Source organism: Anolis sagrei, chromosome 9, assembly GCF_037176765.1.
Source record: "Anolis sagrei isolate rAnoSag1 chromosome 9, rAnoSag1.mat, whole genome shotgun sequence".
Lineage (NCBI taxonomy): Eukaryota > Metazoa > Chordata > Lepidosauria > Squamata > Dactyloidae > Anolis > Anolis sagrei.
This window is the reverse complement of record NC_090029.1, coordinates 26,784,918-26,799,530: the sequence shown is the minus strand read 5'-3', so window position 1 is coordinate 26,799,530 and position 14,613 is coordinate 26,784,918. Positions and strand designations below refer to the sequence as shown.

At 41.1% G+C, this 14,613-nt stretch overlaps 1 protein-coding gene across 1 annotated transcript in view; it reads right to left on the bottom strand.

Moving 5' to 3' along the window:
* LOC132762386 (NAD(P) transhydrogenase, mitochondrial-like) overlaps nucleotides 1–14,613 on the bottom strand; it is an 85,317-nt gene that overhangs the window by 18,128 nt on the left and 52,576 nt on the right. The window contains exons 12-15 of the mRNA XM_060755316.2: nucleotides 13,565–13,675; nucleotides 11,414–11,559; nucleotides 6,796–6,991; nucleotides 1,602–1,835 (exon numbers count right to left, since the gene is read on the bottom strand). Coding sequence (XP_060611299.2) covers nucleotides 1,602–1,835; nucleotides 6,796–6,991; nucleotides 11,414–11,559; nucleotides 13,565–13,675 — 687 coding nt within the window. The remainder of the gene's footprint in view (nucleotides 1–1,601; nucleotides 1,836–6,795; nucleotides 6,992–11,413; nucleotides 11,560–13,564; nucleotides 13,676–14,613) is intronic.

Sequence of the window (14,613 nt, the reverse complement as noted above, 5' to 3'; positions counted from 1 at the left end):
GACCCTGCGGCCCCACCAAAGAGGGATTGCTACAATGGTGAGCAAAGAGAAGCCCAATTTAAAAGGTTTTTCCTAAATTCCCAAAAGAAATCTCACCAAAGTTGAAGGAAGTGCCACCGAGATGATTTTATTTCAAGCTATTACTAATGTACCAGTTTTAATAGCCTGGTCATGGCACCGAGACGGCTTTGGTCACCTTGATGGATGACCTTCACAGAGAGCTGGACAGGGGGAGTGGGACCCTGTTGGTTCTCTTGGATATCTCAGCGGCTTTTGATACCATCGATCATGGGATGACTCTCCGGGATGGGCCTTGGAGGCACGGCTTTGGCGTGGCTTTGGCCCTTCCTGGAGAGTCGTTTCCAGATTGTGAAGCTGGGAGACGCCTGCTCGGACCCCTGGCCTTTGACCTGTGGGGTCCCGCAAGGTTCCATTCTGTCTTCCGTGCTTTTTAACATCTACATGACACCGCTGGGAGAGGTCATCCGGAGTTTTGGAGTTGGGTGCCATCTCTATGCAGATGACACCAAAATCCAAGGAAGAGATTGAATGGTTGACAGATCAGGGTGAGGTACAGCTTTCTGAAGGCTCCCCTCTGTCCCATTGTAATATAATCAAAATTGCCAAGCGGCCGTTTCCTCTGGTGGCCAAAACCTCTGATGCCAGAGGTCACAAACCTTTGTTACAGTCCATGCAAAGAGTGTCTTTTGATAAGGGTTCTTTCAACTGTTAATTTCTTCCTTTCCAGGGTCAGGGTGGCTTCCTTATACTTTTTATACATTTTTTCCAAAAAGGGGAATGGGGCAAAAAGGGTCAGGAAAAGGTCAGATACACAGGGAGAAATACAGAAATATAGAAATCATGTTATAGAACTCATACCCACTTATCCCCCGCACCAGAGTCCCATAGAAGTTCAAGAGAGCACATAAGTGTAAAGGGAGGTGGTTCCTCAGTAATAAATGTGTTACCTTCTGCTATATATGAAACCTAGGGCATAAAACCTTGATTAAATGCACACACTAACATGGGAAAGGTCCTTGTTTTTGTTAATGTCTTGGCAAATTGACCAAGGCTTAACCCTTATTATCCAGTCTGGTGTCCTTGTCCTTAGCAAAACCATAAGTTACTATCTTTTATTGGGGGGGGGGGGTCATGTTTGACTTCATGCTGATCTGTCAAAAGCGCATGGACTCTAACCTTGGATTCATAAAAAGCACCAGGTTGTACTCCAGGACTCCACCACAACCAAAAACCCAGGCTATTACTAATGTACCAGTTTTAATAGCTAGCAATCCAAGCTATTATGCCTTGTGAGACTCCATGGTGAGGAGCTTCTCAAGCAGCTTAAGTTACAGAGAGACCAAGATGTTAATGGCAATGCTGCATTTTCTCTGTATTTAATTTGCTGTATTCCAAGCAGTTATTGGAACTAAGCCATATGATTTTCAACAAGGTTTTTGTTTGTTTGCTTGCTTGCTTCCCTGCAAGCTGGCACCAATTCCTATGATAATTCACTGTGAACATAGATCCTAGCTCTTGAAGACCCTTTGGCAATTATTTATGAAGTTTAGACAAGGCTGGTTTGTGTATGGGATGAATACCTTGCAGTTTTCCATATGCTACTAAAGAGCCACTGAACGTGACACCTCCAATGTAGGTGCCCAAGTAGGCGACGGTTTTAAGGACATTAGCAGATGGGTGGACATCAAGGTGTGGATATTCGATCATGTACTCGGCGACGCAGGTCAGGACCGCTGCCAAGCCAACCAGACTATGAAATGCCGCAACGAGCTGCGGAAGGTCAGAGATTTCAATCCGTTTCGCAATGGTGAGACCTGCAAAAAAAATGATGCAGTTGAGAGCCAAGATATATTTTTTTTGTTAAAAAATGTTCTATTGTATTTCATACCACTCTCCAAAAATATAAACAGCCAGTTAAGTAACAAAAGGCTGTTTACTTTCTGAAGATGTTTTCCCTTTTTGGTGCAAAGGGAAAGGAAAGATGACGGGGAAATTATAACCTCATTTCAAGCCTCCTGCTCAAAAAATCTTTTTAAAAACGAGTCTCAGGAAATTATGAGAGCAACGATATTTGGAGACTGCTGAGTAAAAACAGGGTGATTTGGGCTACGAATTCTTATGGTGTCGTGATCTTGACAGAAGAATCCTCTTATGAACATGAGTCTCCTGAGTCAATAGTAATACAATGTAAATACACAAACGTCCTGTTGCTATAAACTTCAGCAAAAGTATCAATTCAATTAATCATGGGAATAATCAATTAATTTGTATAGTACACAAGCGTGGGTGTGCTAGTACGGCTGTACCAGGAGCTCCAACTTCCTTTTCTTTCTTTGAGTATTTGCATGTATTCCAAAGTTCCATGCATTTTGCAATAAAGTAGCTTCCCTTGGTTTGCAGCCACCTGCCTATCATCGTTGAGTTTTTTAGTTCCGGCCCTTTCCCCAGGGTTCAGGAAGGAAAGGGAGCCATTTTAGTTCAGTCTTACAGTTGAAAGCTTAGCTACAGGACGTGAATCAGCTCTACCTGTAGAGAAGCTTCGTTTCTTACAAAATTCTGAGGGAAAACATTTCCAAAGGACTCCAGCTGGAGAATCTACAAAGCCTTGACTGGTAGGTCTACTCGGGACCCAAGAAGCAGTTTGGAGCCGGGAGTAGAGCCCACACCAGCAAAGTTTAGAAAGTAGATTGCTCAAGGAGGGGTTAAAAAGGGTTTTCCTCTTAAAGAAAAGAAACAGTTCACGAAGCCAGTTGCCTGTCCCTTGTGGACAAGATTAAGAAAGCCACCAGTTGATTCAAAGCCTTGAAGTATTTGTTTGACCTGTTGAAGATCTGAGAAGTACTTGATTGTTTTGTTGAAGACCTAAGTAATAATAAAGGACTTTGTTTATTATATAAAGGATTCCTGTTTCAGGAGGAGTATCCCTTCTTCGGGTTTCTTTCAAGGTTTCTTCAATCGTTTGAAATAATATCTTCTGAGGCTAAACTTGAAGGGGACAAAATAATTGATAATAGATAAACGATTGAAGAAACCTTGAAAGAAATCCAAAGAAGTAATACTTGTGTACTATATGAATTAATTGAGTTGATATTTTTGCTGAAGTTTATAGCAACATGACATTTGTGTATTTACATTGTACTTATAGATATCTGTGTAGTTAGAGTCAATAGTAATACAGTCAGCCTTCCATGTTTATTTTATCTTATAGAAGCCCCCGGTGGTATAATGTTAAACCCTTGTGCCAGCAGGACTGCTGACTGATAGGTCAGCAGTTCGAATCCAGGGAGAGCGGGTTGAGCTCCCTCTGTCAGCTCCAGTTCCTGTGGGGACATGAGAGAAGCCTCCCACAAGCATGGTAAAACATCAAACATCTGGGTGTCCCCTGGGCAACGTCCTTGCAGACAACCAATTCTCTCACATCAAAAGCGACTTGCAGTTTCTCAAGTCACTCCTGACACAAAAAAATCTGAGAGAACACCTCTCTGGGAATTTCTAGGTCTTCCAGCATACTTCTATCATTGACTTTGGCTGGAGGTTGGCCTAGCATTGTGCTGGAGGATCTAGAGATTCCTAGAGAGAAGATTTTAATCAAATCTGTGAATGATCAAATAATAAAAAAAGCCAAAACTGCAAATGTGAAGGGACGACTGTATAATATTCACCTAAGCTCTGATATGACATATCCCCCATTGTGCTTGAACTTGGATTCAGATGATCCTAACATGGTATATTTCGAACTCCATGATTCTATGCAATTTCTTTCACATTATGTCTATACTTCCAACCAGTTCAGTTTGAGAACTGCCATCTACTCCTGCTCCCCTTCCCCTCTTTGCAGAGAAGAGAACTAATAAATAGGATTTTGTCAGGTTTTACTATGTATTGTAATGTAATGTAGCTGAGTCATGCACTGCTAATAGGCTTCTATTGGAAATGCTGAGTCATGCATTAAATTTGGGGAATGTGTTCTGGCCTAGTCCAGGTGATTGTGACTGATGTAATCCTGGGAACCAATCAGAGATTGCTATGTGTAATTGTATAGAATTGTATATAAGGAAGTCATGTAGAGTGTATACTCTCTCCTTGTGCTGTGATGCTGTCCGTCGAAGGCTCTATGTAATTGATTAAAAGAACCTATCTGCTAAGACAAGATATAACCGTGTGCTGTGGTAAGTTTGTAGTGTCATCTAGATTGGAGGGGAAAACAATAGTAAAACTGACAATGGCCGGGCATGTGCTCAAGTGTCTGTAAAAGGTTCCAGCATGGCTGCAGGCTGTGGGAGCAGTTGAAAATACTGTGCAGGAAGAAGCTACTGGAAAGCGCTGAAGTTGTGCAACTGATCTGCTGCTGAATTCTGAAATTAATCTCAATATCATCCAGGTTCAGTTTGTTCTCCATACTCTGCACTCATAAGATTTTATACCCCAACATGTTCTTTTAAAGGAACACATTCCCACAATGCATTTATTTCTGCAGACATGCATTTGTGTAGTAGTTACATACACGCACTTTTGTCGTGTCACCTCTTTCAGATGCAATGAATGCATGTAGGAACTCAGAAAACAAAACACTAAACTTAGACTAAGTGGATACATTTTGATGTTTTATATTGGATTCCTTAATTTTCACCCAAACTTTTGAAAGTTGTCCAGGATATATATTTGATTTCAAAATGAACCTCGTGACTGTGGGGTAACAATATGAGGCTAAACACACACCAGAATTGAATTTCATACAAAATGTTTCAAAAAGAGATTTGCAAGTTTTAGTTTTATGGGAAAGCTTTTCTTCCATGTCTATTGAATAAGGAGGGAGCGGGATCCATCTTTTTTTCCCAAGTTACCAATTATGTAAATTGATTTTTCAAGTCAACTCAGTATGAATATGATTGCTGGCATTGCGAAGGTCCAAAAGGACGTTGGGGAAGTAACATAACATATGTAAATAAACAGTACTGACATGGCGAACTACTTTTTCCTTAGTTTGGTTTGGTTCCAGATGAAATGTTTCCTGTGTTTAAATATACATACCTAACTTCATTATCTTCTGCTTTCTGAGTCTAGAGTGCCACCTTTTGGAGTAGAATATACCTTAATTCCCAAGTGATACTTGGACTGGAGGCACTTTGGTACAGAGATTATCATATTGTTAGCAATAACCATAAAAATGCTATTTTCCCATTGGCAAGTTTGGAATGGATAAGAGTCTCATGCACCAATTGCACCAATCAGTTGATGGTGCCTCTTTTGGAAAGAAATACTTTTAGTGTGTGTTTCTCAATAAATTCAGAATATATATTAGCGCTTCATGCAATCATGCCAGCCACATGACTTTGGAGGTGTCTACGGACAATGTCAGCTCTTTGGCTTAGACATTGCGATAAGCACCACCCCGCAGAGTTGGACACCACTAGACTTAATATCAGGGCCAACCTTTACTTTTATATATTAGCAAATTAAGTTGGTATGCATGTATGTTTGCATGTTTGGACCACAAAGACTGTTGCTAGGTGAAGTGGCCCTCTATAATGTTGTTGGGAAAAGACGGTGACATGTATAAGAGTTGAAGGGAGGAAATGACCACAAAGAGAGTCATGTTGCCATTGTAATCTAGGCTCTTCCGAGCTGGAGAAAGGGGGAAGGAGAGAATGAAAGGAAGAAAGAGAAAAAGAAAGAAAAGCAGATGGAAGGGAGGAGGGAGGAAGAAGGTTTGAGGGGAGGGGAGGAAAGGGAAAGGAAGGAAGGAAAGGGGGCAGTGACCCCTCTAATACCCAGATGATGCCCCATATATATATATATATATATATATATATAGAGAGAGAGAGAGAGAGAGAGAGAGAGAGAGAGAGAGAGAGAGGTAGAGAGGTAGAGAGAGAGAGGTAGAGATTGAGGTACAGGTAGAGATAGAGGTAGATATAGAGGTAGAGGTAGTGCTAGAGAGGTAGAGGTAGAAGTAGAAGTAGAGGTAGAAGTAGAGGTAGAGAGATAAAGGTAGAGGTAGAGGTAGAGAGACAGAGATAGATAGAGGTAGAGGTAGAGATAGAGAGAGGTAGAGGTAGAAGTAGAGGTAGAGAGATAAAGGTAGAGGTAGAGGTAGAGAAATAGAGATAGATAGAGATAGAGATAGAGATAGAGATAGAGATAGAGATAGAGATAGAGATAGAGATAGAGGTAGAAGTAGAAGTAGAGAGATAGAGGTAGAGGTAGAGGTAGAGAGATAGAGGTAGAGAGATAGAGGTAGAGAGAGAGAGAGAGAGGTAGAGGTAGAGATAGAGGTCAAGGTCGAGGTAGAGGTAGAGGTAGAAGTAGAAGTAGAGGTAGAAGTAGAGGTAGAGAGAGAGGTAGAGGTAGAGGTAGAAGTAAAGGTAGAAGTAAAGGTAGAGGTAGAGAGATAGAGATAGAGAGAGGTAGAGATAGAGGTAGTGGTATAGAAATGGAGATGGAGATAGAGACAGAGATAGAGACATATATGTTTATTTTTTAACATGGAGCAAAACTGACATTAAGATGAAAAATAGTGTTTGTTTTTGCATACTTCCAGTTTATTTATATTTGCAAAGTTTTCTCCTACTTTTTCTATTTTCTTTTATTCTGGATGCCCCTTTTGGGTTCATATGGTCTATGAGCCATTGTTGCCCACCCTATTGTAGAAGATCACCTCCCTTTAGTGCACAGAGCCCAACACTGATTTTTCTCAAGTTGTGAGAGGTTTCCAAGGAGTACTGGATTTTCCAAGGACAGAGTGTGAAAGTCACTGGTTTAGTGCGAACTCACCCATGGTGCCGCCCATGGCCATGGCTGTAGACATCTGGCCCAACAGTTCTGGTGACGGTTTCAGGGCGCCCAGGGTCGCTGCGATGCCACCGGCAACCCCAATCATCCCCAGAGCGTTGCCAAGTCTAGACGTACTCTGACTGGACAACCCTGCCAATGCGCCAACGCAGCAGAGGCCTGAGCCCAGATACATCATCTAAAAGTTTTTTTAAAAGGCAAAGTGTTTAAATGGTTAAGGCAATAAGCAACACTACAAAGTCTATAGTTGGTTTTCTGGGTAAACAAGGCACAAAATAAATAAATATTTGAACAGGGAAAGTCAAAAGGTGCTTAGAATACTGAGCTACTTCTTAACTAAGATTTTCTGCTTTGAACTATATATATATATATATATATATATATATATATATATATATCTTCAGCTTCTTTTATTTAATAATATTTTTTTTTTCATATTATATACAATCTATGAACTATATTATATAAATCTACACTGGTATATAATCCAGTTCAAAGTAGATAAACTAGGATCAGATACTGAATTGGATAGCAGTGTTGATGGGCCTTTGTTGTCTTTTCAGGCTGGATCCACATTGTTCTACATCCCAGGACCTGATCCCAGAACTGAATTATATGAGTCTAAACTGCCAGATAATCTGGAATAGAGGGCAGGGTAGATCCAGCCTCAACATCAAGTGAATACTTTTCTTTTTCCAGCAAGCCTTTAGAACAGCGATTCTCAACCTTGGTCCAGACACTTGGGAGGGTCCAGAGAACATGTCACAGGGGTGGCCAAAGACCATCAGAAAACACAGTATTTTCTGTTGGTCATGCGGGTTCTGTGTGGGAAGTTTGGCCCAATTCTGTCGTTGGTGGGGTTCAGAATGCTCTTTGATTGTAGGTGAACTATAAATCCCAGCAACTACAACTCCCAAATGCCAAGGTCTATTTTCCCCAAACTTCACCAGTGTTCACATTTATTTATTTGGAGCTTTTATAACCCAGTCTTCTCGACCTCCGAAGAGGGACACAGGCCGGCTAACAGCAGGAAATTCATACACAAGTAGAATAAACATAATAGCATCGTAATACATTAATACATTAAAATACAGATCATACAATTACAAAAAGGCAGGTCATCAAAGTAAAATCACAAATTCATCACCATCTGCCGGTGCGGTCTGCAGTTATTGACTTGATCATCATTCTGAAAATGCTATATTCGAAAGCCAAGATTTTACCAGCTTTCTGAAAGTCAGGAGGGAAGGGGCAGATCTAATCTCCAGCGGGAGAGAGTTCCAGAGCCGAGGGGCCACCACCGAGAAGGCTCTGTCCCTCGTCCCCACCAAACACGATTGCGAGGGTGGTGTGACTGAGAGCAGGGCCACTCCAGAAGAGGCATATTGAGTATTCATGCCAAGTTTGGTCCAGATCCATCATTATTTGGGTCCACAGTGCTCTCTGGATGTAGGTGAACCACAGCTCCAAAAATTCAAGATCAATGTCCACCAGATCCTCCCAGTATTTTCTGTTGGTCATGGGAGTTCTGTGTGTCAAGTTTGGTTCAATTCCATCGATGGTGGGGTTTGGAGTGCTCTTTGATTGTAGGTGAACTATAAATCCTAACAACTACAACTCCCAAATCACAAAATCACCCCCCCCCCACCCCACTAGTATTCAAATTTGGGCGCGTCGGGTATTTGTGCTAAATTTGGTCCAGTGGATAAAAATGCATCATGCATATCAGATATTTACATTACTATTCCTAACAGTAGCAAAATTACAGTTATGAAGTAGCATCGAAAATAATTTTATGGTTGGGAGTCAGCACAACATGAGGAATAGTAGTAAGGGGTCACGGCATTTGGGAAGGTTGAGAAACTCTGCTTTAGAAACTTTTTTAAAACAAGAAATGTTTTTTAAAGTGCTGTAATGTTTTCAATTTTTGCTTTAAAGCGAGATTATAAATTATTCTCCTCCTGATATCATTTAATACCATTTGTAAGCTTGAACTGTATGTGTAAAAAATTTTTTGCCCCTTTTTAAAAGCCACCTTGAATCCCAGTCTGGGTGTGCTGGTACTGCTGTACCAGGAGCTCCAACTTTATTTTCTTTCTGTTATCTGTTTTGCAGTCATAGGACAGGCCTCCTGTTCATCATAATTAAGCTTTGGTTCCGCCCCTTGTTCTGGGCTCTGGGAGGGAAAGGAGCCATTTTTTGGTCAGTCTCACACAAGGAAGCTATACTATAGGACGTAGACCAGCTCGTCCCATAGAAAAGCTTCTTTTCTCGAGAACATCCGGGGAAACAGAAACAGAAATTCCAGGGGAAAGGTCCCAAGGCTCTGGCTGAGAGCTCACAGCCCCTCAGTCTCACACTAAACAGAGGGGAAACAGCCCTGAAGTTCTCAAAGAATTCTCGGAGGGAGGACAGCACTACAGATCCACGGAACTCCAGCTGAAATATCTTCAAGCCTTGGCTGGTAGGTCTACTCAATACCCAGATGCATTTGGAATCGGTAGTAGCACCCACACCGATGAGGCATAGATAGTAAACATCCTGGAAGAGGTTAAAAAGAGTTTTTTTCCTACAGAGAAAGTACAGTTAATTAAAGTCAGGTACCAGTCCATTGAGGACTAGACTAAGAAAGCCTTGAAGTGTTATTTGAACCATTGAAGATTTGTTGTTTGTTCCATAATAAAGACTTTGATGTATCATTAAAGACACTAAAGACCATCACTTCAGAAAAATCCCTGAGAACCTCTCTTTGAGGCCCCCTGGCTTCCCGCTGGGCTTAAAGTATACGTCCTACAGAAAAGACAGCTATTACAGGCCCAGTGCATGACAGAACACTGGGATATAAATAAAGCAATAGACCAATTCATGGATGGATCCCTATTGTGTTGCTGTAGGTTTTTCGGGCTATATGGCCATGTTCTAGAAGCATTCTCTCCTGACGTTTCACCTGCATCTATGGCAAGCATCCTCAGAGGTTGTGAAGTCCTCACAACCTCTGAGGATGCTTGCCATAGATGCAGGCAAAACTTCAGGTGAGAATGCTTCTAGAACATGGCCATATAGCCCGAAAAACCTACAACGACCCAGTGATTCCAGCCATGAAAGCCTTCGACGACCTCTATTGTGTTTGCACTTGAAGAAGGCAATAAAAGAAAGGACTGATCAGCTCAAGATTAAAACGACTAAACTAGAGCATCCTCGCCGGAGCTATTTCTTTCAGGCTGAGTCTTATTTTAAAAGGTTTCAGCCTTGATGGGTGGAAGAACTGCAGACCACCAGTTCAAACACATTCTGAAGATACCAAGTTGGTGAGATCATTTGGTCAGGTTGCGCTCCGACTTGAGTTCATTGGTGCACTTTCGATACACCAAGATGCTTTGAAATCCCTGAAAGGGTGGGCATTTATATAGAACAGGTGGGGCTTTCCCTATGCTTGGAAAATATCTTTTACATCTAAATGCAAATGCACAATATACTTTCAAGAGGGAAGGAGATGGCATTACCCAATTTGTTTTCATTGACCACATCCCACCCAGAAGATATTAATAAAAGTCAGAATGTTAATAATCTAAATTGGGGGGGCTGTCTGGATTTTGGAATTTATTTTATTTTAATGTATTGTCGAAGGCTTTCATGGCCAGAATCACTGGGTTGTTGTAGGTTTTTCGGGCTGTATGGCCATGTTCTAGAACAGCGTTTCTCAACATGGGGGTCGGGACCCCTGGGGGGGTCACGAGGGGGGCGTCAGAGGGGTCACCAAAGAACATCAGAAAGCACATTATTTTCTTATGGTCATGGGGGTTCGGTGTGGGAAGTTTGGCCCAATTCTATCATTGTTGGTGTTCAGAATGCTCTTTGATTGTAGGTGAACTATAAATCCCAGCAATACAAATCCCCAGGTTGTGATTTTATTACTAAAAGCCCTGGGGTCCACTAATCAAAATGGAGAGCAGGATGAACCATCTTACCTAACATACTCCCATGACTCATACCTTGTATGTATAAATGAAAATCTGCATATGAAGTACTTGAACACCTCAGCAAGCGAGAGTCCAAAAGTGGCAGGCTCAAACCCAGAACCTCAATCAATGGCTGATACCAGATGAGAGACTCCCCTCTGGGCACACAGAAAACTGGGCGACTTGGAAGGCGCTGAACAGACTGCACTCTGGCACCATGAGATGAATGGCCAATCTTAAAAAATGGGGCTACAAAGTGGAATCGACAACATGCGAGTGTGGAGAAGAGCAAATGACAGACCACCTGCTGCAATGCAACCTGAGCCCTGCTACATGCATAATGGAGGACCTCCTTGCAGCAACACCAGAGGCACTCCAAGTGGTCAGCTATTGGTCAAAGAACATTTAATCAACTACCAAGCTTGCAAACTGTTTGGTTTGCTCCTGACACAATAAATAAATAAAATCAACCCAAAATCCATTCACACTACAGAATTATAGTGCTATGATTCCACAGTAATTGCTATGATTACATCGCTATGCAATTGCCTCTACATATTCGCTGAGGTTGGAGCCCTGTGAATGGAGAGAGGTGGCTGTATAATCATGTGAATAGAGAAAAACCAGAAATTATGTCTCGCCTGCTCAATGTTGTATCCGCTGAGAAGAGATGCGCCATACCCTCCAACAAAGACGGAGCCGGGGAGGAGGTATAGGTAGTTAAATTCCGGTGGATCTGTTGGGCGCTTAAACATATCCAACATTCGCTGTGTAATTAAGAAACCACCTATTAGAATTAAAAAGAAACACTAACTGTTACAATGAAAATGAAGATGTAATTGCAACAAAAATGTGAGCCTGGCAACAATGACTCTCCAGGGTAGTTTGCATGCCATTCTCTACAACAGTGGTTTTCAACATGTGGGTCCCCAGATGTTTTGGCCTACAACTCCCAGAAATCCCAGCTAGTTTACCAGCTGTTAGGATTTCTGGGAGTTGAAGGCCAAAACATCTGGGCACCCTCAGGTTGAGAACCACTGCTCTACAAGATATCATTTATGCTGTTTCTTTTCTGTTTCTTTCTGTTTTCGCACTGCGCTGGCACGGCTATGCCAGGAGATTTGAATTACTTTTTCTTGCACTGTTAGTTTGCATGAATCTATTCAAGCTATGTTTTTTTGCAATCAGGTGGCTTCCCCAGGTTGCAATCATCGGGCCAACAACCTATCAATCATCGTTAGAGCCTTTACACCCGCCCCTTTTCCCAGGTTTGGAGGGAAAGGGGGACTTTTAGTTCAGTCTTACAGTTTGAAGCCTTACAGTAAAACTTGTGGGCTTCAGTCTGGAATTACAGTATGGAGGAAATGATGCTGTTTTGCCTTGCTGTTTGTGGAGTGTAACATTGCCACACCACATATGTCGTTTTCTGTCACCACTTTAATACCTGGGACGTACTCTGTTTCTGTCCTTTTACAGGTGCCTTTCCTTTTGACTCAGTGAGGGGAAAAAGAATTTCCTTTCTAAATCCCTTTACCGCCTTGTACTGCTGCAGTTTCCCTTTTAGATTGGCTGGGGCTTTCTTGTGAGGTGTTAAACCTTTGTGCTTTATATCATAGGCTTGAGACACTCTGGTAAGCAACCAAGTAACAAAGTTTATTTATAGTTTCTGGTTCCAATGCTTTATGGTTACATTTGTGTTTTGTTACAGTCTCAAGTGGTTTTCAGGGGCCCAGAATTGATTAATTGCATTTCAATGGGAAAATTCACTTTGAGATAAGAAAGTTTTGACTTAAGAACACAGTCATGAAACAAATTAAATTCTTAAGTCAAGATATCACTGGATATAGATATAGATATCCAAAGAAGAATATTATTAATTCTTTAAAAATTTGGGATGGTTTTCAGGGGCCCAGAATTGATTAATTGCATTTTAATGGGAAAATTCACTTTGAGATAAGAAAGTTCTGACTTAAGAACACAGTCACAAAACAAAATAAATTCTTAAGTCAAGATATCACTCGATATAGATATAGATATCCAAAGAAGAATAGTATTAATTCTTTAAAAATTTGAGTTTGTTTTCACGGGCCCAGAATTGATTAATTGCATTTTAATGAGAAAATTTGCTTTGAGATAAGAATGTTTTGATTAAGAACACAGTCACGAAACAAATTAAATTCTTAAGTCAAGATATCACTGGATATAGATATAGATATCCAAAGAAGAATATTATTAATTCTTTAAAAAATTGGGGTGGTTTTCAGGGGCCCAGAATTGATTAATTGCATTTTAATGGGAAAATTAACTGAGATAAGAATGTTCTGAGTTAAGAACACAGTCACAAAACAAATTAAATTCTTAAGTCAAGATATCATTGGATATAGATATAAATATCCAAAGAATAATAGTATTAATTCTTTAAACATTTGAGTCTGTTTTCACGGGTCCAGAATTGATTAATTGCATTTTAATGGGAAAATTCACTTTGAGATAAGAATGTTCTGACTTAAGAACACAGTCACGAAACAAATTAAATTCTTAAGTCAAGCTGTCACTGGATATAGATATAGATATCCAAAGAAGAATATTATTAATTCTTTTATCTGATAAAATCTATGGTGCAGGGTCCGAACTGGCTGTTGCTCAGCTTCTGCCTTGTCAATTTCATTACTTTGCTTGAAAGATGACGTCTCACATTGTTGAATATTTTGCACGAGGAAGAGATCTGACAATGTACAAACAAATGATGAAAGTAAACACAGAGCAAGGTGCATGGATGAATGAGGTTGTACCTGCAATATTGACAGATGAAACAAATGCCGCCAGCAAAGCCAATGTCTGCGGTACGCTGGAAGGAAGGTATGTTCCTCCCATCAGCACCAAACCGCCCACAGCAGTGAGTCCTGGAGGGAAAACCAAAGAGACTTTATTACATAACTAAAAAATGCACCATCAACAATCTTGTCTCAAAAATTCTTGTTTTATGTAGCAGATGTTTCCTGTTGCAGTTGAACACAGTCAATTAGTCCAATTGCCAACATATCACTGCTCATCTTCTGAGAAAGTGGGCTAGGAAAGTACTTTAGGGACAGAAGCTTTTCCTCATTGCGAAAGGATATATTGCTGTTATAAACTGCTTAACTAGTACTGTCTTTTCAGAGAGAGATATAAATGGTGGCATATTCTCGGTTTCAACGCCTTTCATAGCACCTGTGCTGGCTACTCATTCGTTTTCCAAGACTGATTAAAACTGTAGCCTCAAAGGAGATAGCCACTCCTTCATCAAACTGAAAAGACACGTCCTGTTTATGACAAGTGGTGGAAATGTTCTTGGACCGCGGACCACAGAAGTGATGAGCCATTATCCTCCGGATGCTGGATACATCTCCCATCAGCCCTGACAGTTAGTCATGATTTGATGGGAAATGGAGTCCAACCAAAGTTTTTTGCTTGAGTATAGTTGTTTTTAAGCCCTTCCTTCTGAAGCTTGGAATCACGTTGTCAAGGAAAAGTTTAACGGTATTTATAAACTACCTCTCTATTTACAATGGTCATTTCTGCATATACCCACACCCCAACTTCTGTGCAGAATATATACTCCGCTCCATTCGGGATAGGCAGCAGTTGGGACACTGCTGCCTATCCCGATAGGCACTAATGCAGTGTTTCTCAATCTGGGGGTCGGGACCCCTAGAAGGGTCACAAGGGGGTGTCAGAGGGGTCACCAAAGACCATCAGAAAACACAGTATTTTCTGTTAGTCATGGAAGTTCTGTGTGGGAAGTTTGGCCATTCTATCGTTGTTGGGGTTCAGAATGCTCTTTGATTGTAGGTGAACTATA